At 45.4% G+C, this 25,197-nt stretch overlaps 3 protein-coding genes across 3 annotated transcripts; 2 read left to right on the forward strand and 1 right to left on the reverse strand.

Moving 5' to 3' along the window:
* Nucleotides 1-52: 52 nt before the first annotated feature.
* On the forward strand, nt 53-11,687 carry LOC115269549 (uncharacterized). The gene is made up of 3 exons (XM_029878334.2): nt 53-388; nt 449-713; nt 11,360-11,687. The coding sequence occupies exons 1-3, from the start codon at nt 127-129 to the stop codon at nt 11,685-11,687; spliced, it is 855 nt and encodes a 284-aa protein (XP_029734194.2). The 5' UTR covers nt 53-126.
* A 6-nt stretch (nt 11,688-11,693) lies between these two features.
* Nucleotides 11,694-13,375, forward strand: LOC115269563 (minichromosome maintenance domain-containing protein 2). Its single transcript, XM_029878374.2, has 3 exons — nt 11,694-12,751; nt 12,832-13,061; nt 13,113-13,375. Exons 1-3 carry the CDS (start codon nt 11,694-11,696, stop codon nt 13,373-13,375), a joined length of 1,551 nt encoding a protein of 516 aa, XP_029734234.1.
* A 56-nt stretch (nt 13,376-13,431) lies between these two features.
* On the reverse strand, nt 13,432-18,531 carry LOC109432959 (uncharacterized). Its single transcript, XM_019709310.3, has 3 exons — nt 14,288-18,531; nt 14,068-14,221; nt 13,432-13,996 (listed from the first exon to the last, which is right to left on the reverse strand). Exons 1-3 carry the CDS (start codon nt 17,121-17,123, stop codon nt 13,432-13,434), a joined length of 3,555 nt encoding a protein of 1,184 aa, XP_019564855.3. The 5' UTR covers nt 17,124-18,531.
* Nucleotides 18,532-25,197: the final 6,666 nt, after the last annotated feature.

The following is a 25,197-nucleotide window of genomic DNA, read 5'->3' on the forward strand; positions in this document are numbered from 1 at the left end:
TGACCGCCGTCGCGCGCATCAAAAAGATCGATTTTTCTGCTCTTTTGAAACTGTCATCCACGTGTTTGGCACGGCAGTCGTTTGTCGTTTTATTTTGAGGCGCATCGTTGGTACGCGCAGAGCGGAATGTCTTCCACGTTTGGTGAGACTACCAAGAATATCTACTCAACGCTGCTGACCGAGTGCCACCTAGAAGGGCTCAAACAGGAACTCTACCTTCGGGAACGAATTGTGGTCTACATTCAGCGGACGGAGCTTTGGAACCGAATCAAGCAGTATTGTTTGGAGTTTCACGAGCGTTTTGTGGAAAGCGGGTACAATCCGGATTTGCTGCTGGGTCCGCTGATTTTGACGCTGAACATCGATTACGCAGCGCTGAAGAAGTTTGGTAAGTTTTGATGCATTATCTGTGTTAAAACTCGCAAAAATGTCATACATTTTCCCACAGACATCAGCCTGCTGGACGATTTCGTCCGGGAACCGATCTACTACGAGAAGGCCTTTCGGGAGGTCATTCTCAGTATTGCCAATTCGTTCTTCGAGCAGTTGGAGCGATCATTTCGGATTCGGCTGGAGCAGCTGTACTGTCGGTTGAGGACAAAGTTGCCTCTGGAGGAACGGTATCTCTTCCGAACGCAACCGAACAACGTGTCCATCGGATTGACTGCGTTTCGGTGCGTTGTGCAGGGGTTCAGCTCGGTGCAGAAGTACATGTAAGTAGGATGAACAGTTTTGCGATTCTCTTGCATTAAGGGGTCAAAAATGATCCACGACCTCGAAGCGCTTGCAAAATTGGATTTCTTCCGATCCGATTATCGTTTTTTTGGCCTTAAACGAGATATGAGTTTCTAAAATGTACATCTGGGATTATGTAAGTGGTTTGGTCATCAAGGCAACAAAGGGCATTCGAAACCGGTTCCAGAGAGACAAAAAGGTTAAAGCGTTCAAGCATAAACGTTGAATGGCTAAATTTCGTGATTTTTATTAAAAAATACAAAAACACTTCTGGGATTCAGGAACAGCTCCAGGGGTAATTTTAAGAATTTCTCCACAAACACTTTTTATGATTCCTACAGGGGTTTCTCTTGAAATTTCTCCAGGGATACCTTCAGGAATTCTTCAGCGATTCCTCAAGCAATTGCTCTAAGAACTCCTCCAGGAATTTCTCCAGGGTTTCCTTTAGAGTTTCCCCCAGGAATTACTTCAAAAACTTCTCCAGGAATTCCTGAAAACGTTTTCCTCCGAAAGTTCCTCCTGGAATTCCTCCGGAAATTATTCCAGAGATGCCTCCAGGACTTCGTCCACGAATTCCCCCAGGAATTCTCCAGTGCTTACTCCAGGGATTCCTCCAGTGATTCCTCCAGGTATTCCTCCAGGAATACCTCCAGGGATTCCTCCAGGAATTCCTCCAGGGATTCCTTTAGGAATTCTAGGGGATTCCTCCAGGAATTCCTTCAGGGATTATTCCAGGAATTATTACAGGGATTCCTCCAGGCATTCATTCAGGGATTCCTCCAGGATTTTCGAGAGTTTCTCTAGGAAATTATCCAGGAATTTCTAAAGCAACTCCTCCAATATTTCCATCAAGAATTCCTCCAAGAATTTCAACTGGAATTCCTCCAAGAATTTCTCCTGAAAATTCCCCAGGGATTCCTCCAGGAATTCCTCCAGGGATTCCTTCAGGAATTCCTTCAGGGATTCCTCCAGGAATTCCTTCAGGGATTCCTCCAGGAATTCCTTCAGGGATTCCTCCAGGAATTCCTCCAGGGATTCCTCCAGGAATTCCTCCAGGGATTCCTCCAGGAATTCCTCCGGGGATTCCTCCAGGAATTCCTCCGGGAATTCCTCCAGGAATTCCTCCTGGAATTCCTCCAGGAATTCCTCCTGGAATTCCTCCACGAATTCCTCCACGAATTCCTCCAGGAATTCCTCCAGGAATTCCTCCAGGAATTCCTTCAGGAATTCCTCCAGGAATTCCTTCAGGAATTCCTCCAGGGATTCCTTCAGGAATTCCTCCAGGGATTCCTTCAGGAATTCCTGCAGGGATTCCTTCAGGAATTCCTGCAGGGATTCCTTCAGGAATTTCTCCAGGGATTCCTTCAGGAATTCCTCCAGGGATTCCTTCAGGAATTCCTCCAGGGATTCCTTCAGGAATTCCTCCAGGGATTCCTCCAGGAATTCCTCCAGGGATTCCTCCAGGAATTCCTCCAGGGATTCCTTCAGGAATTCCTTCAGGGATTCCTCCAGGAATTCCTTCAGGGATTCCTCCAGGAATTCCTTCAGGGATTCCTCCAGGAATTCCTTCAGGGATTCCTCCAGGAATTCCTTCAGGGATTCCTCCAGGAATTCCTTCAGGGATTCCTCCAGGAATTCCTTCAGGGATTCCTCCAGGAATTCCTTCAGGGATTCCTCCAGGAATTCCTTCAGGGATTCCTCCAGGAATTCCTTCAGGGATTCCTCCAGGAATTCCTTCAGGGATTCCTCCAGGAATTCCTTCAGGGATTCCTCCAGGAATTCCTTCAGGGATTCCTCCAGGAATTCCTTCAGGGATTCCTCCAGGAATTCCTTCAGGGATTCCTCCAGGAATTCCTTCAGGGATTCCTCCAGGAATTCCTTCAGGGATTCCTCCAGGAATTCCTTCAGGGATTCCTCCAGGAATTCCTTCAGGGATTCCTCCAGGAATTCCTTCAGGGATTCCTCCAGGAATTCCTTCAGGGATTCCTCCAGGAATTCCTTCAGGGATTCCTCCAGGAATTCCTTCAGGGATTCCTCCAGGAATTCCTTCAGGGATTCCTCCAGGAATTCCTTCAGGGATTCCTCCAGGAATTCCTTCAGGGATTCCTCCAGGAATTCCTTCAGGGATTCCTCCAGGAATTCCTTCAGGGATTCCTCCAGGAATTCCTTCAGGGATTCCTCCAGGAATTCCTTCAGGGATTCCTCCAGGAATTCCTTCAGGGATTCCTCCAGGAATTCCTTCAGGGATTCCTCCAGGAATTCCTTCAGGGATTCCTTCAGGAATTCCTTCAGGGATCCCTCCAGGAATTCCTTCAGGGATTCCTCCAGGAATTCCTTCAGGGATTCCTCCAGAAATTCCTTCAGGGATTCCTCCAGGAATTCCTTCAGGGATTCCTCCAGGAATTCCTTCAGGGATTCCTCCAGGAATTCCTTCAGGGATTCCTCCAGGAATTCCTTCAGGGATTCCTCCAGGAATTCCTTCAGGGATTCCTCCAGGAATTCCTTCAGGGATTCCTCCAGGAATTTCTTCAGGGATTCCTCCAGGAATTCCTTCAGGGATTCCTCCAGGAATTCCTTCAGGGATTCCTCCAGGAATTCCTTCAGGGATTCCTCCAGGAATTCCTTCAGGGATTCCTCCAGGAATTCCTTCAGGGATTCCTCCAGGAATTCCTTCAGGGATTCCTCCAGGAATTCCTTCAGGGATTCCTCCAGGAATTCCTTCAGGGATTCCTTCAGGGATTCCTCCAGGAATTCCTTCAGGGATTCCTCCAGGAATTCCTTCAGGGATTCCTCCAGGAATTCCTTCAGGGATTCCTCCAGGAATTCCTTCAGGGATTCCTCCAGGAATTCCTTCAGGGATTCCTCCAGGAATTCCTTCAGGGATTCCTCCAGGAATTCCTTCAGGGATTCCTCCAGGAATTCCTTCAGGGATTCCTCCAGGAATTCCTTCAGGGATTCCTCCAGGAATTCCTTCAGGGATTCCTCCAGGAATTCCTTCAGGGATTCCTCCAGGAATTCCTTCAGGGATTCCTCCAGGAATTCCTTCAGGGATTCCTCCAGGAATTCCTTCAGGGATTCCTCCAGGAATTCCTTCAGGGATTCCTCCAGGAATTCCTTCAGGGATTCCTCCAGGAATTCCTTCAGGGATTCCTCCAGGAATTCCTTCAGGGATTCCTCCAGGAATTCCTTCAGGGATTCCTCCAGGAATTCCTTCAGGGATTCCTCCAGGAATTCCTTCAGGGATTCCTCCAGGAATTCCTTCAGGGATTCCTCCAGGAATTCCTTCAGGGATTCCTCCAGGAATTCCTTCAGGGATTCCTCCAGGAATTCCTCCAGGGATTGCTCCAGGAATTCCTTAGGGATTCCTCCTGGAATTCCTTCAGGGATTCCTCCAGGAATTCCTTCAGAGATTCCTCCAGAAATTCCTTCTAGAATTCCTCCAGGAATTCCTGCAGGGATTCCTCCAGGAATTCCTTCAGGGATTCCGCCAGGAATTCCTTCAGGGACTCCTCCAAGAATTGCTCCAGGGATTCCTCCAGGAGTTCCTTCAGGGATTCCTCCAGGAATTCCTTCAGGAATTCCTCCAGGAATTCCTTCAGGGATTCCTCCAGGAATTCCTTCAGGGGTTCCTCCCGGAATTCCTTCAGGGATTCCTTCAGGGATTCCTCCAGGGATTATTCCAGGAATTCCTCCAGGGATTCCTCCAGGAATTCCTTCAGGGATTCCTCCAGGAATTGCTCCAGGGATTCCTCCAGGAATTACCCCAGGGATTCCTCCAGGAATTTCTCCAGGGATTCCTCCAGGAATTCCCCCAGGGATTCCTTCAGGAATTCCCCCAGGGATTCCTTCAGAAATTCCCCCAGGGATTTCTCCAGGAATTCCCCCAGGGATTCCTCCAGGAATTCCCCCAGGGATTCCTCCAGGAATTCCCCCAGGGATTCCTCCAGGAATTCCCCCAGGGATTCCTCCAGGAATTCCCCCAGGGATTCCTCCAGGAATTCCCCCAGGGATTCCTCCAGGAATTCCCCCAAGGATTCCTATAGAAATTTCCCCATGAATTCCTCCAGGAATTCCTTCAGGGACTCCTCCAAGAATTGCTCCAGGGATTCCTCCAGGAGTTCCTTCAGGGATTCCTCCAGGAATTCCTTCAGGGATTCCTCCAGGAATTCCTTCAGGGATTCCTCCAGGAATTCCTTCAGGGATTCCTCCAGGAATTCCTTCAGGGATTCCTCCCGGAATTCCTTCAGGGATTCCTTCAGGGATTCCTCCAGGGATTATTCCAGGAATTCCTCCAGGGATTCCTCCAGGAATTCTTCCAGGGATTCCTCCAGGAATTGCTCCAGGGATTCCTCCAGGAATTACCCCAGGGATTCCTCCAGGAATTTCTCCAGGGATTCCTCCAGGAATTCCCCCAGGGATTCCTTCAGAAATTCCCCCAGGGATTTCTCCAGGAATTCCCCCAGGGATTCCTCCAGGAATTCCCCCAGGGATTCCTCCAGGAATTCCCCCAGGGATTCCTCCAGGAATTCCCCCAGGGATTCCTCCAGGAATTCCCCCAGGGATTCCTCCAGGAATTCCCCCAAGGATTCCTATAGAAATTTCCCCATGAATTCCTCCAGGAATTCTTCCAGGGATTCACTCAGGATTTCCTTCTAGAATTCCTTCAGGACCTCCTCCAGGGATTCCACAAGGAATTACTTCAGGAATTCATCCAGGAATTCCTCAATGAATTGCTCCAGAGATTCCTCCACGAATTACTCCTGGGATTCCACCAGAGATTTCTTCAGGGGTTCATCCAGGGATTCTTCCACAAATTTCTTTAGAAATTCCCCCATGGATTCCTCCAGAGATTCCTCCAGGAGTTCTTTCAAGAATTCCCCCAGAAATTCCTCCATGGATTCCTCCACGCAATGGAGTTTTGAAGCCGAGATGGTGTTAGAACGAGGAGGTCTTGGGAAATATGTTGCAGAGAATCCTCCGGCTGGAGTCACGACTGCTTGGGCATCTGGAGACCGCAAAGCTCGGGCAACGATTATCGGCAACGAGAAGCAACAACATCCGTTGATCAAGAATGGCCATCATTAAAAAACAACGATGTACTCAAAGGGCCACTTTTGTCATTTTTGTGACAAAAAGCTGGCGAAAGCTCACATGTACGACCTGTTCTCGAGGCTATAAAATGCCAGGAAGGATCTAGAAAAGGACGTCCAAGTACCAATTTTATTGTAAACTAGTTTATTTGTGGACGCAGTAGCGCCCGTGGCAAGTGTTTTTTACATTTTTCTCCGTTTTGAATAGGGTTTTTTATTTGATGAATTCAATGCAGCTTATATTTACATATGGAAAACTTCGGTGAAGTCACCGGACAGACAAACATGCCTATCTGTGTTATTTACTGCAACTGCTGCATTCGGTTGTCTAAGAGTGACAGATTGTTTTCTGCATTAAAAAATCAAAATTTTCAACATCTGTTGTCTGTCATTTTTTTCATCAAAGGCTGTGTCTGGTTGTCATTGGTTTTGTTTTCTGTATCTATTGTGGAAAAAAAAAGTGTCAAATATTTAAAAAAACAAAATTTTCAACGCCTGTTGTCTGTGATTTTCTTCATCAAATGCTTGTTCTCTGCATCTGATAGCGAAAAAGAATTGAAGTGTAAAAAATAATAAAAAAAACTAAACTTTCAACGTCTGTTGTCTGTGATTTTTTTTTCTTAAAATGCTGTGTCTGGTTGTCTAAGGTTGTCGCTGGTTTTGTTCTCTGCATCTGATAGTAAAAAAGGATTAAAGTGTTAAAAATTTAAAAAAAAAATCTAAATTTTCAACGTCTGCTGTCTGTGATTTTTTTCATCAAATGCTGTCTCAGGTTGTCACTGGTTTTGTTCTCTGCATCTGATAGTAAAAAAAAATTAAGAGTCAAAAATTTAAAAAAAAATTTCAACGTCTGTTGTCTGTGATTTTTTTTTTTCATCAAATGCTGTGTCTGGTTGTCTCAGATTGTCACTGGTTTTGTTCTCTGCATCTGATAGTAAAAAAGGATTCAAGTGTCAAAAATTAAAAAAAAATTCAACGTCTGTTGTCTGTGATTTTTTTTGTTCATCAAATGCTGTGTCTGGTTGTCTAAGGTTGTCACTGGTTTTGTTCGCTACATCTGATGGTAAAAACAAATTGAAGTGTCAAATATTTATTTTTTTGTGAGAATTTCCCCGCGTGCTGCGTCTGGTTGGCTAGTCACCGGACAGACAAACAGGGCTATTATATATATGAGATTTTATCGATGTCCAACTTGTAATGGATTTCATCAAGAGCAAGTTCCTAGAATACTCCTAGAAGTTGCAGGATAATGTCGAAAATGGATAATCGGTCTTGAAAGGCAACGCCTTGTCACAATTGCGGAAAACGAGAACAGAGGAAAAAGAACTGCAATGCCAATCAAGGCACGAAAATTAGATAGATGGATCAGAAACTAGTCGAGCAAACTGCGACCGGAGTTTCTCCGATGCTGTCGAGACAAGTATTGGTTAAAGTGTATTGCTTGCAAATGGATAAGAAGCGAAGGTTCAAAGCGTCGGATCAGGAACAATTCACAACTTCGATGAACGTAGAGATCGAACAGCTGTTCTGTCTGGTGGATGCACTCTGTAAGTAATCCTTGAGCTTGACTCCCACGTTGTCAGTAGGGGGACAGATATTAACACCTTTGTGTGTCCCTCTTCCAGTCGAAACTGGACGCCAGAGTTTGTCCGCCGGTTCCGGTACGGCCTTGACTTCCGCACCGTAGGACTGCTCAGTCCACTCCTTAATAACTTCTTCTTCCAAGATAGGAAAGGGTGTGATGATATTGTTTTTAGGTTATGATTACTTGCGGAAGTTTTGCCTCGTTTTTTGTGCCGTTTTTCTTTTTTTTCTTTGTTGTAGAGTTCTCTACAGCTTTCGGTGCCTTACTGTAGTTTGTGCTATTTGATGTTGTTTGGTCGATCCACTTCTATACTTTCTTTTCCAGTTTTTGCTCAGCGAAAGCCGGAATGAAGTCTATCGAATCCTGGGACACTGGTGCATCTTCCTGGGAATCTACAATCGAGAGAACTGTCGGTAGGTCTTCGGCTTCAGGGATAGCTGCGCACATTTTTATCTGTCATCAGTTTTGAGATAATTAGGTCTTTGATTTCCACCGTCTGTTCAAGCTTCTGAACAGTGGAGCTAAGTCGGCTACTTACTGGATGAGCTGCTCCATAGTCCCGTGTTCCCATGTTCCGAACCTGTTCGAGGCGTTCACCAACACTTGAGCAGCGAAGAGCGGCTTCAATTTCTGCCATTCTCACGTCCTTGGTTCTCCGCAATCCGCATCCTTACTCTCTGCGGTCACCCCTGAAAAGGTGGTAGCGGTGGTGCTAGTGGTTAAACGTGCTTAAACTCACGACGGGTTTGTGGGTAGGAAATGTTGTTACTGTTGTGGTCATCCACTTTGCAGTTCTTACAGTACGCTAACTCTGCACAAGCAAACCCGTTTATTCCCAAATTATCTCCAGGGAGATCATCCGACTCCGTTTTCTGTTCCCAGCCTGACACGGATAACGATAAACTACAGGAACTCTATTTGGAACATAACTGAACCAAAAACCAAAAATACTGACCTGCAAAAAACGGACCCCGATGGATTTTGACAAGATTTCCCAAGTAACATTTTTAAGTCAAACAGGCTAGAAAAGGTTTTTGAAACCACCATGAAACCGAAATAAAAGATATTAGGTTTTATGACGGTTTTGAAAACCTCTACAAGAGTAATTGGCCATCAAAATGTTACTTGGATTACCAAGACACGATTACAGACCCAGCTTGATCCGGGCCAGACAACTTCTTCCTCTTAACTCCCGTCATACTTTTAAAGAAATGAACCAGCCTAGGGCTGAGAATCTCCATTTTAAAGTAATAATACTAATAATAAATATCCTAAGCCAGGATATTTTGCCACAGTACTTACTTGGAGGCCGTACAGAACCTCGATGATCTCAGTTTACCGTGTATTCAGCTGCGGTGGCTGTTGTCAAGACGCTGGGATTACCGACCGACTCGCACACAAGAAGACGGTGAAGGTCGCACACGCCCCTATACACAAAAACCCGCGTGGATGCGACGTTTGGAGAACCGTATCGCTACATTGCGGCCAAACTATGGGAGAACCCTGTTCAGCACAGCGACCATGGGATGTGGTTGGCAGAAGAAAAGCGACAGCGTAATGTAGTTGGAGACCGCGGTCGTAGTTACCGCTTTGAATATACGTGAGGGACCTCACGCAGCTACCAGAGTTCATTACCAGGGGTATCACTTATCTTCTGCCGAATGATCAAAACACAGCTTGTCCAGCAAAGTACAGACCAATAACGTGCCTGTCGAGTCAAAGTGCTGTCGTCGGTAATAGCGAGGAGGATACAGGCGCACTGCGATGGCAACTTCGTGATGACCGATAAGGAAAAAAGGGTGTCGCAAAAGTACGCAAGGCTGCAAAGATCAGATCATCATAGATGCAGTCATTGTGTGGCCAGCCACCGAAAAGCAGAGGAACCTGAGCATGGCGTACATCGACTACAAGAAGGCGTGCGACTTAGTACCGCACTCGTACCTTCTTAAGGTACTGCAATCGTCCAAGGTAGACGGAAACGTCATCAGGCTAATGTTACACGCGATGGGGATGTGGAGTACGTCCCTACAAATTACCGACGGAACGGCTGTGTTGCGGTCCAGAACTCTCAGCAACAGGAGGGAGATATTTCAAGGCGATACTTTTAGTCCAGTATGGTTCTGCCTTGCGACGAACCCCCTCAGCAGAGCATTCAACCAATGCAACTATGGCTACCAACTGAAAAGTGGGGTAAGGAGTACAAGAATAACCCGCACCTTCTTTATGGACAACCTGGAGCTGTTTGCGGAATCAGTATATAGGCTGAATCAACTGTTTCAGCTTGTTCAGCAACGACATCCGGATGGAGTTTGGGATTGACAAATGTCGGTAAGTCCATCTTCGTCGGGGTCAAGTAGTGGATGCCAGCTGTTTCCGCGTCAACGAACAGGAGGAGATTCGGAATATGGTTGAAGGCGAAGCGTACAAATACCTCGGCTTCCTGCAACTTAGAGGTATTCGTTACACAGCGATCAAGAAGGAACTGCAGGGCAAGTCTGTGTTCTGAGGAGCTTTCTGTCAACCGGCAACGAGGTTAAAGCGATCAACACGTTTGCTGTGTCCCTGTTGTCCTACAATTTTGGAATGGTAAATTGGACCAAGACTGACTTCGAGGCGTTAGAACGAGCAGTACGAGTGGCGTTCACCAAGCACCGCATGCGACATCCAAAGTCGTCCACCGAGAGAGTCACTCTGCCACGCTCAGTAGGAGGAAGAGGCGTTATCAATATCCAGGCACTAAGGAGCTCCCAGATCCAGCAGGCATATTTCGTAGAAAGCCAGAACCGTCATGAAATGTACCGCACTGTGTGTGAACCTGACCGCGGTTACAGCGCCCTACATCTAGCGCAGGAGGATTACCAGCTGAACTGCGACATCAAGACAGTTGACGAGATGATCGTAGCGTGGAAGCAGAAGAAGTTGCATGGGACGCATCTCCTTCAACTGGAGCTCAAGCACATCGATCAGGCGGTGTCGAACGCGTGGCTGGTGCGGGGTGACCTTTTCTCGGAAACAGAAGCTTTCATGCTAGCCATCCAGGACCGGGAAATCGCGACAAAGAACTATCGGCGGTACATATTGCACGAAGACGTGGAGGACCGCTGCAGGATCAGTCTGGTCAGCTTCTCAGGAAAACCGATTTCATCCATGGGGTCTCTTACTTACCGATCAGGCTAAGGCCGGGATGGCCTCTGCTGTACATAGTAGCCGCCTCCACTCCACTCGGTCCATGGCTGTTTGTCTCCAGTTGCGCACTCTGCGTAGGGTCCGCATATCGTCCTCCACTTGGTCGACCCACCTAGCTCGCTGCGCTCCACGTCTTCTTGTACCGGTCGGATGACTCTCGAGAACCATTTTAGTCGGGTTGCTATCCGACATCCTGATGACGTGACCCGCTCACCGTAGCTTCCCGATTTTCGCGGTATGGACGATGGTTGGTTCTCTTAGCAGCTGATGCAGCTCGTGGTTCATTCGCTTTCTCCAAGTCCCGTCTTTCATCTGCACTCTGCCGTAGATGGTATGTTCGAAAACTCCAAGGGTGTGTTGGTCCTCTGCACGTAAGGTCCATGTTTCGTGCCCATAGAGGACAACCGGTTTTCTCTGTGCGGATGATGCTGTCGTAAGCCGCCATGAAATCGATAAACAAGTAATGCGTTGGATTTGCCAAACGGTGAAGATGTGGTCCGTTGCCGACCGTCGTCGAATAACTTCCCAATAACTCGTTCTTTTTAGGTAACAGACGACGGAAGATGATTTAGCACTTTGTAGGTATCATTCAAAATGGTGATTGTTCTAAAGTACTCACGTTCTCATATAGGGCAGATTACCTCTTCCTTCCACTCCTTCGATAGCTGTTCGGTTTCCTAGATTCTAAAAAACTCGTTATACGTTAAAACTTCTCAAACAACTAGCTCAGTGTCTTTATTTCTTTAAACTTTCTTCCCGACAGTCTCCAATCCGTGTGGCTGTGCGCCGGCGATCCCCAACGCGTAGCCATCACCGGAGAAATCAAGCGTGCGCCCAAGTGCGAAGACTGCGGAAATCTTATGCAAGAACACCAACGGGTCCGGGCCGTATCGGACTTTTGCACCGTTCGAGCATTCAGCACCGACAGCCTGCGAACGCGGACAACCGTTGGACGTATCTATCAGAGCGTTCTGGTACGACTGGCGGACGACCTGTGTGAACCGCTGAAGCTTGGCTACGAGTACGTGATTACCGGAGTGTTCAATCCGCTGAATCAGTTCTTTGACGCGTGGGCTTTCGAGGAACTTTAGGGTGGGATGGAGTCTACGATGGGACTGATGTCCGATCCGGACGAGTTTGGCGGAGTGGGTAGAAGTAGGAGACGGGTTGGTCGAGGATCTAGCGATGAAGTATGGGCAGATAGTATGAGGGTACAGGTGTCGAAGCAGACGGAACGAGAAGTTAGTTCCGGAATAATTACGGAATGTGAGATGCTAAAGTCCAGAGAATCTGAAACTGCTTTCGGAGGCGACGACAGTGACGAAGAGATTCTGTCACTTCTTGAGGTTAAAGTGAATGATCAACTCACGCAAGCCTTCACGTTGACTGGGAGTAGTCAAGATAATAAAGAACGTTATGAAAAGTCACTTCAACCCACATTCATGGTTGAGGCCATCGAAACAAGTCAGGCCTGGCAATTCACACAAACTCTTGTAGGAGCACAGCAGACGCAAGATTCACAAATTGCTGATCTGACCCAGGACTCATCAATTCATGTCAAGCTAGAAGATACTACATCTTCTACTCCGATGTATCAAGAACTCTCAGAGATTCCGGCTTCCATCAGAAGGCTGTACTCTTCGGTAGTTGAGAAATACAGTGATTACTGCTTTTCCTACATGTTGGCCGCGCAGTTGTGCCAGGAGGAAATCCCAATGTGCTCCTTTAACGAGTGCAAGCTTAGTCTTCTTCTGAGCATTGCCTCGATAAGGCAAACCAGTCAGTCGTACCCGTTCCACGTAATCGTCCTGGGATCCGATACTTCGATATCTCATCTGGCAATGACGTCCGTGGGTCGACTGGCACGTCGCTTCATGGCAGGTATGTTCGATCCCTTGGCTGGGGGTCGAGTTCTGGAGGACAACTTTGTCGAATGTGGTGCTACGACACTTTCGCGTACCGGAATATGTTACGTTGGGGATTGGGCTATGCTCAAGCCGAGCCAGTCGACCCGTATCATGCGGGAGATTGAGTCCGGACAAGTGATCATCGAGAACCATTCGATAGTTTATCCCCTGGAGTGTGCGATCTGGAGCTACTGGAACTACACAAGAAAGGCAAAGCAGGATCTGAGCACGATCATCATGTTCTTGAAGTAGGTAGAGGTTTGACTGTGGTGAACAGGGTAGATCCAGGGGTAAGTGCTATTCTCATAATAACGAGTTTATTTCACAGCGCTTTCGGGATACCAATCGTTCAACCGGAGCAGACTCCGGAAGCCGTCATGGATTTCATACTGGAAAGATCGCTTGTCGGCTATGAGCCTTCGGATCAGCCAGATCTCGTTCCTCAAGAAGACATTCATCAGTTTCTGACAATGCTGTACTACCAAGAAGTACGGATTTCGGAGGCTGCAGCTAAGCTTTTGAGTGACTACTTCGTAGCAACTAGGTTGAACGTTCAAGGTAAGTGTTGATTTCTATAGACTGACATGCATCTGACGACCATCTTTCCAGAATCTCTCACCCAAACATCCTTTTCGGCCCTAAACAAGCTGACCGAGGCCCACGCTCGGCTTTGTTTCCGGACTGAAGCGACCCGCATGGATGCCGTAGTAGCGATCATGATCTGTGAACGTTTCGTCCACAGCGTGTTCTCCAATCCAGGTAATGCTGCTCCCCTTTCCGATAGTTTCGATACCATAGATGACCTCGAACAACACCTGTATCGCTTCGACCGATGGTTGAAGGACTTTCTCAGAAATATGAATCGTGTTTAAAAACTGTTAACTTTTACTAATCGTAACGAATTGTACAGAAACCTAGCCTAAGTAACCTAAATATAGTCAACCATACCTTTTATTAACTCGAACGTATCCCTAGCCGTATTCTCAATACCGGACGGAGGGAACAGAAAACCATGGGTTCCCGTATCGGGCAAATCCACTGAATAGCTGTACTTGATGCCAGCCTCATACCGCGCAAACTCCACCGAAGTTCCTGAGCTCGGGTAACTCATCTCCCCTTCGCTGTCCACCTGATAGGTAACGTGACTTCCTGAACCCCGGAGGGTCTCCACGGCAACGGCTGCCATCTCGTGGACATCTCCGAAACGATCCGCTCCCTCCGATCGCTTCTGATCCGGATAGCTGATGGTCTGACCATATGAGTGCAAAGAGAGGTAAATCTGGATATTGCGACGAGCTTGCAGCAGGAATTTACTCAGTGCTCGGGTTTCCAGCTCGGAAAAGGCCCTGTTCCCGGAGTAGTACTCACTGCAGGCGGACTTCGAGGCACCTTCCAGGTTCCAGCGATGATCCCAGTTGCGGTTCAGGTCCGTTCCGATGCAGCTCTGGTCGGAGTCCACGGAGAGAGAACTCTGCTGCTGAAGCCAGTTGAGTCTGTCAGGGAAAAAGAGACCGGGTTAGTAAGCCCTTGGAGAATCAGTGTGGAAGTGTGGAAGATATCTTACGCAGTTGACAGAATTCCAGAACTCTGTGTTTCTTGATGTTTGGACCGTGACTTGCGCCACATTCGATCGTACTCGTGGCTGTATTCGTAACCGTCCGGGTTGAGGACCGGTAGCACATACCAGTCCATGGATTTGACGTTCTCCAACTCCGTATCTGTCGAAGAAATCCAAATGTCATCTGAATTCTACACCACCGTCAAAAATGATCAAGAAAACTAACCGTTACTAGATATCGCCTTCGTCAACGTATCCAGCATCCAGGTGGCAACACTTGGACCAATCCACTCCCGACCGTGAGCACCAGCCTCAATGAACACAGCAGGTCGTTGACCTTTTCGCTTAACCACCTTCTTCTTCTTCTGTCTCACCTTATCACCCTTAATGTATTTTGAATTACTACTCATTTTACCCCCTAGCGAACGCTTCCCATCGAATTTAACCTTCACAACCGTTAACGGCCGTCCCTCAAAGCTCCGCCCAATGTGTATCAGCTCCACGTTCTTCGGAAAGCGCCGTCCCAGGTAGTTCATGAACTTCGTCAGATCCGCGTAACGATGGTACCGATACCACGTCAACGGGTGTCCGTGCAGAACTTCAATCTCGATCTGCTCCCGTCGAGTCATCTTCGGGTTCTCGTACAGTATGGCCTGGCCCAGGTTTCGGATCACAACTTCCTTTGATATGACTTCATCCTGAAGGTATTCGCCCAGCGTTTCCACCATATGGGGAGGAACTAGGATGTCGTTCGCACCCCGAAGCGACGGTCCCTTCCACCACTGAAGTTTCACCCCTTCCGGAGATAGCCGGTAGTCTTCGAGCGAACGGATGTGCTCCGCGGTTCTTGGGAAGACACGCCACAGCTCGTAACCGCTGTAGTGTACCTTTGTCGGCTTCGTCAGGTGAGTTGTCGACGGAACTTGAGTCGTGGTCTTAGGTTTCCTGGTCGTGGTGAAAACGTGCTGAGCGATGACTCCTAGCCAGTTTTCCGGTTTTTGCAAAGGGTCTGACGCCGGAAGGAACGGGATCAACGGTTTCCGAGTTGTTTGTTGAACTGGTTCTGTATGTGTGGGTGGTTCTCCTCCGAATAGATTCGGGAGCCATCCAGCGCTGGATTCGGTAGTTGTTGAGACCGTTGGCGCCGAGGTTATTTCAATGGGTTCGGGTGAGCTTCCAGTTGTGGAAGGATTATCCCACGGTATCCACGGGTTGAAGAAATCCCAAGGCGTCATGAAGTTGAACCAATCTGGGTCTGTATAAGGCTCCGTCACAGAATTGTGATCTACCACTGGCAGTTGAACCTCAGGTTCCTCAATTTCGTTGTACAAGTACGCCGGATAGTGATACCAAGGATGTTGTTTCTCCGTTGCATCGTGAACTCGCTCGATTTGTGTCTGCGTATCTTCATTTGAAGTGCTGCGCGTTGGGCGTTTCTTAAGATCTACGATCCTTGGAGTTGTGCTACGGGTTTCATCGTAATCGTCGTACATCACCGTTGTTCGAGGACCAAAACCTAGCGATCGCACGAATCTACCGATAGATGAAAATAAGCCACTGAAGAAACTTCCTGGACCACCACCACTATCTTCCCCACTATCGTATTCTTCTGAATCTTCATCACTGTAGTCTTCACCGCCTTCCGGTTGCTTTGTAATTTTCACTTTTATTTTATCAGAACTACCCGCACTATCATCATCGTAGTCATAGTCCTTATCATTCACCACTCCCCCTGCTTGATTCCCAGCCGCTTCGACACTTTCATCATATTCGTCACTGTTTTCTTCATCCTCCTGGCTACCTTCATCGTCCTCATCATCTTCTTCGTCCTCTTCATAACTCGTGTTGGAAAATCCTTCGTAGTAATCGCCCTCTTCTGATTCTTCCTCGCTGCTCCCATCTTTATCGTCAATCAGCGCTTGTGGTAGAAACGGCACCGTAGCCGGAGTTGCCGGAGTGTACTCACTGGTCACGTGAATGTTCGTCGTCAGCTTGTTCTTGTTGGCCTGTACTGGACTTGTCAGAGGAACCTCCGCCAGCGTTACGCGCTTCGGTGTTTCCTCTTGGTACTGCTTTGACGTGAACCCGACTGCAGCTGTGGTCATTTCTGGGCTGCCTTCCCCGACCGAGTTCCGCTTGATCTTCTTGCCGTTTTTCGTTGTCTTTTTTTGCAAGGTAAGTTGTTTATTGTGTCCTTCAATTCCTTCATCCTCAATCGAAATATACTCCGTGCTGACGAAGGCATCCTCCATGTAGTTGTACATACTCTCCAGCACTCCGCTGATGGAGGAAATCACCGGAGGATCTACGTAGACAACCTGCTCGTAAGGTTTCTTGTGTTTGGTGCTCTTCTTTGTCGAAGGACGCGTTGTAGTGGTGGCGGTGGTCGACGACAAAGTCGACGCCGCTGTAGTCTTCGTATTTTTTCGTCTCTTGATCTTTGCTTTGGGTTTCTTCGTACTGGCGGCGATCTTCGGCATCGGAGTTGTCGAGGGCTCCTGCAGTGGCGTTAGCGTACAATTGATGGTGAAGTACTTCCGCAGCAACTCTAGCGTTTTCTCCGATATCTGAGTTTGGTTCTTGATGGGCGGAGGTTTCTTGGTAGGTTTCTTCAATCGCCGCATCGGCCGCGCCGTAGTCGTCGGTGGTATCTGAATGGGTTCCTCGTGATAATCTCCCTTGTAGACGGGGGTGGTATTGTTCAATGTGTTCTCCATCGATGACAAATCATCAGCATAGTTTATCGTATTGTTGATTGATGGCTCCGTGGTTGTCGTACTTCGAAAGATCGTCGGCAAATACGTTTTGTTGTTTCCCCACAATAACTCCACGTGACCTCCGGGATCATTGCCCACCAAGTACTGGTAGTAATGCAAAGGATTCGTGAAGTTATCCTTCGTAATCAGGTTGATCTTCGTTACATGATCACTGGACGGAGTCGGACTCAGCAACTTAATCTTGTCCACGTCGTACTTGTCTATCTTATGATTGTTCACATACACTGCATTAAGTCCCAAACATGCACCAAGTCCCAAAAGTACAACACAAATCGATCCAAACATTCTTCCTTTTTATGAATCACCAACTTCCGAACCGAGAAAACCGAACCGTTCGCCTTGAACTTCACCGAAAGACTAACCAAACCTTGCGGTTCCACCAGTGATCCAACGCTCACCCAGCGGAACCGAAGCGCCATCTAAATCTCAACAAGTCGGTCGGAATCGATGAACCGGAACCCAACCGCCGTGCACTTGCCATTTCTAAACGATCAAAGTAGGCTCTCTGGATGCACGCGATTTTTCCGCGATTGCTATGAGACGACGCGACGCGTCGTCGAAACGGTTGACAAACTTTCTGGGATCATCTCGTTCATGATACCCAGTAGGCTGTGCCGTACAACAAGATAAGCAGTTCAGCGCATAGGTGAACTTGGATGCGCTCTAGTTCTTGGGCTGCCGTGGGGTAGGCAGGTGATCATAATATCCGATGATAGAACCGACCAATTGGAGACAATGATGATATGAACCGCCGAGCCGCATTGTTGTCAAACGGCGTAAGTTCCCATTTCTCTGCGTGGAGTATTCCTAAATGATGATACCAAGCTTAATGTTGGCCATTAGTTCAACCAGGGTGAGAGTAACAGTTTGTTTTAGAATAGTTACGGTAAGTAATGCCAGCGCCCAGCTCAGATGGGTAAAAGTTTGTTTTGGTTTGATGAATCTTTTGATAGTGAAAGTCGATACGCATCAAGATTGAGTGAGAGTATGCTAAACATGTGCGCCAATAGCTTGTAATGGTTGTGATGGTTTATGATTATAGGAGGCTTACAGCTCATACAAAAAAAAATGTGACTTAGGGGACAAGCTCGTTCCAATATTTACTAGATTCAATTTAAGTGTAGAAAACGGTGTATTCCCACTTTTCCATTACCAAACCTTTCCAGACCAAATCAAACTTTCCTAATTAAACGCAGTTTTAAATTTTAAAAATAGACTACGTTGCACTACATCCATACGGTAAACATTTTCCGAGGTTCAGACAGAAAGGCTTTTACTATCATCGAAAAGCTATATTTACATGCAGATTCAAAGGGGCTTAAATTCTACTGCGTTCACTTAATACTAATTTGCATCAGAAAAAACACAATCATAATCAAAACTTAATTGTCCGTATCCCGCGAGACTCGTGTCAGCAGCGCATCAGAGCTGCCTAGAAGGCAGCATCTGAACAATTCACTGCTACTGCATGCGACAAGTGTTTTTTTTACAAGAGATTTTTCCGAGAAACAAGACTTGGCACAACTATAGATGACCGGTGTGGGTGGATTTGTAGTGACATGCTGATGGTGGCAGTTATTAATCCACATTCAAACAGACGAGACACTCGACCATCAAAACAAATCTTGTTTATTGAATAGGTACATGTCATTTGCGTTGATTTTTTGTTTCAACTAACTTGTTAAGCTATTCATTGTTTATCAATATTTACCTTCTCTATTGATTGTTCCAATTCTTCTACTTCTCCCCCTCTTTTTCTTTATTCTTCTTCTTATTCTTATGTTTCGTCTTACTTTTATTTCTCTTCTTATCCCTTTTCATTCTTATTTTTATTCTACTTCTCATTCTTTTCAAGTAAGGCTTTGATGATCACTCTCACAATTACTAAATGGAATCTATTGACCATTTTGCTTTCTTGCATTTTTATGTCGTGTGGTAATCACGAAGATACTCGAACCCGAGGACTATCAGCATAGCCTTCCGGAGAAGATGCGCGTTTACTAAAGCTGCGCTATTATTGACTGCTCGTATCGTAATAAAAATTATCTTGAAGAATTTGCATAATTTGATAGTTATTATCGTGACATTGGCTGATTGGTAGGTCAAGGGCGGTAGCGTGGTAGTGTAAACTCGTAGCTCAGGGATTAGTAGGGGATCAACAGGGTTGGCTATTCTTTATTACATCAACGAACCTAATCTCAAAATGATTGACAATTCTCAGGTCACTTTGACAGTTGTTACATGAGCATGAAAAGGACGGCAACCAGTTCGATAAAGTAGAATATATGATCCGTCATTTTCGTGCATGTGTGTGATCTATCAAAATGACCTGAGAAGTGTCAAACAGTTTCGTTGATGTAATGAAGAATAGAAGATGGCTTGAACTTTCATGTTCCCACTGTTTCAAGGACAATCTATGAATAGTATTTAACATTGAACATTAGAAAACATGGGGTAGGGCACTCATTAATATTGTCATTAATATCGATTAACCATCTAATACCCAAATTTTTGATTTTGATCTAAATATCATTTTTCGTCATCTAAAATCGATTTAAACATGTTTTGGAAGATGATTTTTGAACATCCCCACACTTATATTTTTCCTGGAAGCCAATTTGGGGAACGGATTTTTTGAGATGAAAACATTTTGAGATTTTATGATTATTGTTGAAATATTATTATTTAATTTTTTTTCACGGAAAATTTTATTTTCCGTGTAATTTTAAGTAAAATAATTTTAGAGCGTATTCGATTCCCTTAAACTATTAAACAAGGATAGAATGATTTGGGAAAAATTTAAAATATGTTAATTGTAGCGATTCAATACAAAATAAACAATTACTTCTAGAAGGTGGCTAAAACATCATTTTTTCAATGATTTAAAACAATGTAAATACGCTTTAAAATACATCAAAAACTATTTTGAGATATACAGAACAGCCCTAAATATCAGCCAAAAATATGAAAAAAATGATTTTCCGAGAAACGAAAATTACAAAAATGCTCAAATTATACCCCGTCTAAACGCGGGATTGGGTATTAGAGGGTTAATATTATATTAATTCACTAATACCGTTGATGCACATCAAGGTGGCTATGATTTCTCTATACAGAAAGACATCTGACATTGTCGTTTAGCAGATTAGAATAACTAGCCACAGAAGTCCAATGTCGCGGCTGTTCGTGTGACTAACATCTAGTTAGCCACGCCCTTACTGCGTCAGTAGCGGTACTAGAAGTGTCAATTAAATTTTGTTTACCAAAACAAAAGGTCCTCTACAAGATGGACACTTAAAAATAGGCAATTATTGCAATTATAACTATTAAAATAATTAATTGGGAAAAGTGACTACAGCGCCATTGAAGTTCTAGTGTATTTCTATTTTTAGCAGCGTGACTTTCATACTATCTGGGCAATTCTTTATTTTGACGGGATGGGGAGAACCAGTATTTATCCGGATATGCCATCATCTGAACTTGCCGCCATTATTAGTGTTTCCGCTGTCATGAACTCCTCCTACATGGACGGGCCATTCTGTTTTCCAGATACCATTAGATACCATTAGGCTGCTCTAATCGCAAATGCTCATTCATTTATTTAGTATTACATCAAATTCAAGATAAAACTGAATCAACAACATTTGTCAACAATACACGGTTCGTGGCTGCGGTTCTCCATCCTCGGCCACGCCCGATGCTCGCCAAGCACGTCGCCAAGTCACGCTCCATCTGATCCGCCCATCGTGCTCTCTGCGCTCCACGCCACGCCTTCTTGTACCACTGAATCTGTCGTGAACACCAACATTACAGGGTTAATGTCTGGCATTCTTGCAACATGCCCTGCCCATCGTATCCTTCCGGCTTTGGCCACCTTCTGGATGCTGGGTTCGCCGTAAAGTGCAGCGAGCTCGTGGTTCATCCTTCTCCGCCTTACACCATTTTCCTGCACACCGCCGAAGATCGTCCTTAGCACGCGTCGCTCGAAAATTCCGAGTGCTTGTAGGTCCTCTTCGAGCATGGTCCATGTCTCTTGCCCGTAAAGAACCACCGGTCTTATTAGCGTTTTGTACATGGTAAATTTGGTGCGTGGGTGAATCTTTTTCGACCGCAGCTTTTTCTGGAGCCCATAGTAGCTCCGACTTCCGCTGATGATGCGCCTTCGAATTTCCCGACTCACGTTGTTGTCAGCCGTCAGCAAGGATCCGAGGTAGACGAATTCCTCCATCACCTCGAAGGTATCTCCGCTCTATCGTAACATTACTACCCAGACGGATCCAGTCCAGTTCAGTTCCGCTTACAAGCATGTACTTTGTTTTTGAGGCATTCACCACCAGTCCGACCTTTGCTACTTCGCGTTTCAGGCGGGTGTACAGGTCACCGTTCCAAATGTTCTGGCGATAATGTCCATGTCGTCCGCAAAGCACACAAATTGACCGGATTTAGTGAAAATAGTTCCCCGACTGTTGCGCCCGGCTCGTCGCATCACACCTTCCAAAGCGATGTTGAAGGGTAGGCATGAGAGTCCATCACCTTGCCGCAGTCCCCGGCGAGATTCGAATGAAATAACTAGATAGTTCACCCGAAATCCTTACGCAGTTTTGCTCGCCATCCATCGTTGCTTTAATCAGTCTAATCAGCTTCCCAGGAAAGCCGTTTTCGTCCATGATTCTCCATAGCTCTGCGCGATCGATACTGTCGTATGCCGCTTTGAAGTCGATGAATAGGTGATGCGATGGGTCCTGGCAAGTGCTTCGATCACCTCACGCCCGTCCGTCAAGAGGCCTCCGTCTTTATCATAACATTTTTGGAAGGTTTGCCGCACGGTGAAGACCTGGTCCGTTGTGGAGCGGCCTTCGATGAAGCCGGCTTGGTAATTTCCCACAAACATATTCACTTTAGGTGAAAGACGACGGAAGATGGTTTGGGATGGGTTACGTACAAAAGGCTGAATTACAAAAGGCTGAAATAACGAACGGCTGAAACACGAAAGCTGAAATTACAAAAGGCTGAATGCATCAAAAGGCTGAAGTAGGGAATCGCGCCACTTGGGCGGTGGCTTCTATATTCGTCTGTTTTCCACTATAACTCAGTCAAATTTGAACCGATTGACACAACTTTTGGAATGTGATGAGATAGGTATAGTATCTACTCGTGTACTACATTTCAAGTCAATTGGTTCAAAATTGACTGAGTTATAGCTTAGATAATTAATACATAGATATGCAACTTAAGAATATAGCTGGCAACAAATCAGTAGCGCCTATCAGAGAATGGTGGTCGACGGGTGACTCATTTACTCCTCCCTGCGCATTTGTAGCCTGTAATTTAAGGTATCCAAGCAACCTTCTAAAGAAGGTTTGAAATGTGTTATCAATTCACTCAAACAAGCTGTCAGTTCGCGTTCGTTCAAGTTGGAACCGCAACAAATATTTCGCAGTACGGCTTCCGGACCAAACATTTCATACTGTTCTGGTGATAAGCAGGTATGTCACAGAATCTGTGCTGGCCTAACGTAATTTTTAGCACAAACTAACATTATTTTTTTGGATCAGCTCGAACGATGTGAGAAATGGAAGAAGACATTTGACGTCGTCCGCTGCTCAAAGGATACCAAAGCTTTCCGCAAGCATTTCGAGACGAAGATTCAGAAAACCCGCGTTACAAATATCATGGGTGAAGATTGATTATGTTGTATTATAACGACAAAAAATCTTTGGCACAATTTCTTTGTAGGCTGAGATCAATTGAACCTTTTCTGAACTGCAATACCGTGGAGTGAAACTCATTTCAAGAAATTTCTCAATAGATGTGACGGGAGAATTTGAGATCTATGGTACGCGAGATTCTACTTCAAATATACCTTTGGTGACAAGAAGACTATACGACGACCCCAGCAATTCTTTTTACCATCTAAACTTCTTTTTCCGATAAAAATCGTTTATCAAATTTGAGTACACTTGCTCTACATCAACGGTGTCCCTGTGTCTACCATCTCTATTAGAACTAGCCCTAGGGGTATTGACTAACAGTTTGTAAAAAGATGACCTGAATTAATGACGGGGGTTTGTACCTACTGATGGACAGAAACGTGGCCCAGCAAAACAAAAATCAGAATTTTAAGCGAAGCAGGTTTATCGGGGTTATTTTTAAGCTGATTCCAACAATCTTTGGCTTGTTCTAGTACAACAACTTATGCTTTACCGATAAATGATTAATTATGACTCCATAAAATGTGTGGGTGCGCCGGAATAGATTTCTCGAAAGTATTTGGTTGATCATACACACTTTTCAATGCAACCCTACCAAGTTAAGACAAATCGATATGACTAAAAAATATCCATCGGACTTGATTATAAAAAAAAACTAAATAATAAAGGTGTACCAGAATATGTAGCGCCACCCAGATATAGTCAAAGGGAACGCGTAATGTTGCTGTAAGCTTCGAGGTACAACCCAATCCAAAAAATCGCGAATGCACGATATAGAAAATTAGTAGAGCGAGAAGCTTTTTTCTGTACTGACCAATAGAGTCTGCATAAATTACGAGGCGTTTTAAATCCGATTGAGTAGACGAGGTATCGATCATTAATTAACAGCACAAGTTCCCAGGAGTTGACTGTTCTGATGATCCTTCTGAAGTCCTAGCTTCTGAAAATCCTAGTTATGAAGCGCGTACTGCAGGTTCGTGTTGAGTTCGTCTCATTTTGTTGTCATTTGTTTTCACTCAATAACAACACTTTAGTTGCCAAGGTTTCAGCAAAACCATTCAGTGCGCAGGGTAGTTCAACTGAAAAGCGCACCTGTTTCGGTGATTTACTTCACCCGTCGACCAACAGATGGCGTTAGGTTAGCGAAGCCAACCGCATGCATACTGCGATGGTTAAGTTGGAAATCTATGTATTAATTATCTAAGGTTATAGTGAGAAACAGACGAATGTAGAAGCCACCGCCCAAGTGGCGCGATACCCTAACATAAGGCTGAAATAGTGATTCGCCTAGTTTTCAAATGCACCAGCCCAAAGACTAACCTCAACACAAACAACTCAAACAAACAGACGTATCACTCTAATTGAAAATAATCACATACGTACACTTATTTTACGGTCTCTTTGAACATTTGCTTGTTGGTCGATTATCCAGCCGTGGCACTCGCATTGGTTTTGGTTGAGCTTGACAGTCCTACCACAGACAAACAGACGTAACACTCTTCAAATCGACTTGGCACATGCATTTAACGATCAATTCAAAATTCATTTGTTTTGCGCGATCCTTCCACCAGAGGTGCTAGTGTTCGATCGCTTTGACATTTGCCAGTGTACACATTGCTGAATGATGCAAACGAAAACTACGGGCGATTTGTGTAGTGGTGTGCGTGTTAGCAAACGTCAAATCGGAATCCATCATGGCCGACAGTGTCTCGCGCGGTTCTACCAATAGGTGGCAGTGTGCTTATAAAAAAGACACCGTGCAAAAGTTTTAGATGAATTTCCTCTAAGAGTTACGTCTGTTTGTCTGTGGTCCTACCGTCCCCTAGCACAGCGCAACATTTTTTTTGTCTCAAGAGCTAATTTATGTGTCTCCAAAGGTATTTGGGCCGCTAAATCCGAATCCAGGCTCAGATTTGCTCCAACACGTCACAATTTTGAGCTATACATCAATTTATAGTGCAAAATATGCGATTTTGGGCTTTTTTGACTGCAAGCCATCGGGCATGGAAAAAAAAAAATTTTTTGAGCAATCAAAAGGTTAATTGGTCAATTAACATCTAAATTAGCGACTCATGCAAAATATTTCGTTTTACCTAATCAAATTTGATGGATTTAAGCATTTTATGTTAGTATGAAAACTTGCATGCAACTTTTGGAGGGTGACTTGTATGAGAAATATTGTACCTAACATAAATCGCTTAAAACTATCAAAATCGATTTGGTAAAAAATAAAATATTTTGCATGGGTCGTTAATTTAGATGCTAATTGACCAATTGACCTTTTGATTGTTCAAAAAAAAAAAACATGTCCATGCTTAATGGCTAGGAGTCAAAACAGACCAAAATCGCATATTTTACCCTATAAATTGAGGTATAGTTCAAAACTGTGACGTGTTGGAGCAAATCTGAGCCCGGATTCGGATTCAGCGGCCCAAAAACCTTCGGAGACACATAAGTTTGCTCTTGAGACAGACCAAAAGTTATTTTTTGTTACGCTGTGTAGTTCATGGTTAGCCAAATAACCCATTTTGGGGGAACATGCTTCAAGGTTACTTTGTTCTGTATCGGAAAGTTTTACGACTGGTCATAATCCTATGCATAATTGAACGCCTACATTACTAAGACAGAATTTCCCAAAAGCATAGCAT

Source organism: Aedes albopictus, chromosome 1, assembly GCF_035046485.1.
Source record: "Aedes albopictus strain Foshan chromosome 1, AalbF5, whole genome shotgun sequence".
NCBI classification, from domain to species: Eukaryota; Metazoa; Arthropoda; class Insecta; order Diptera; family Culicidae; genus Aedes; species Aedes albopictus.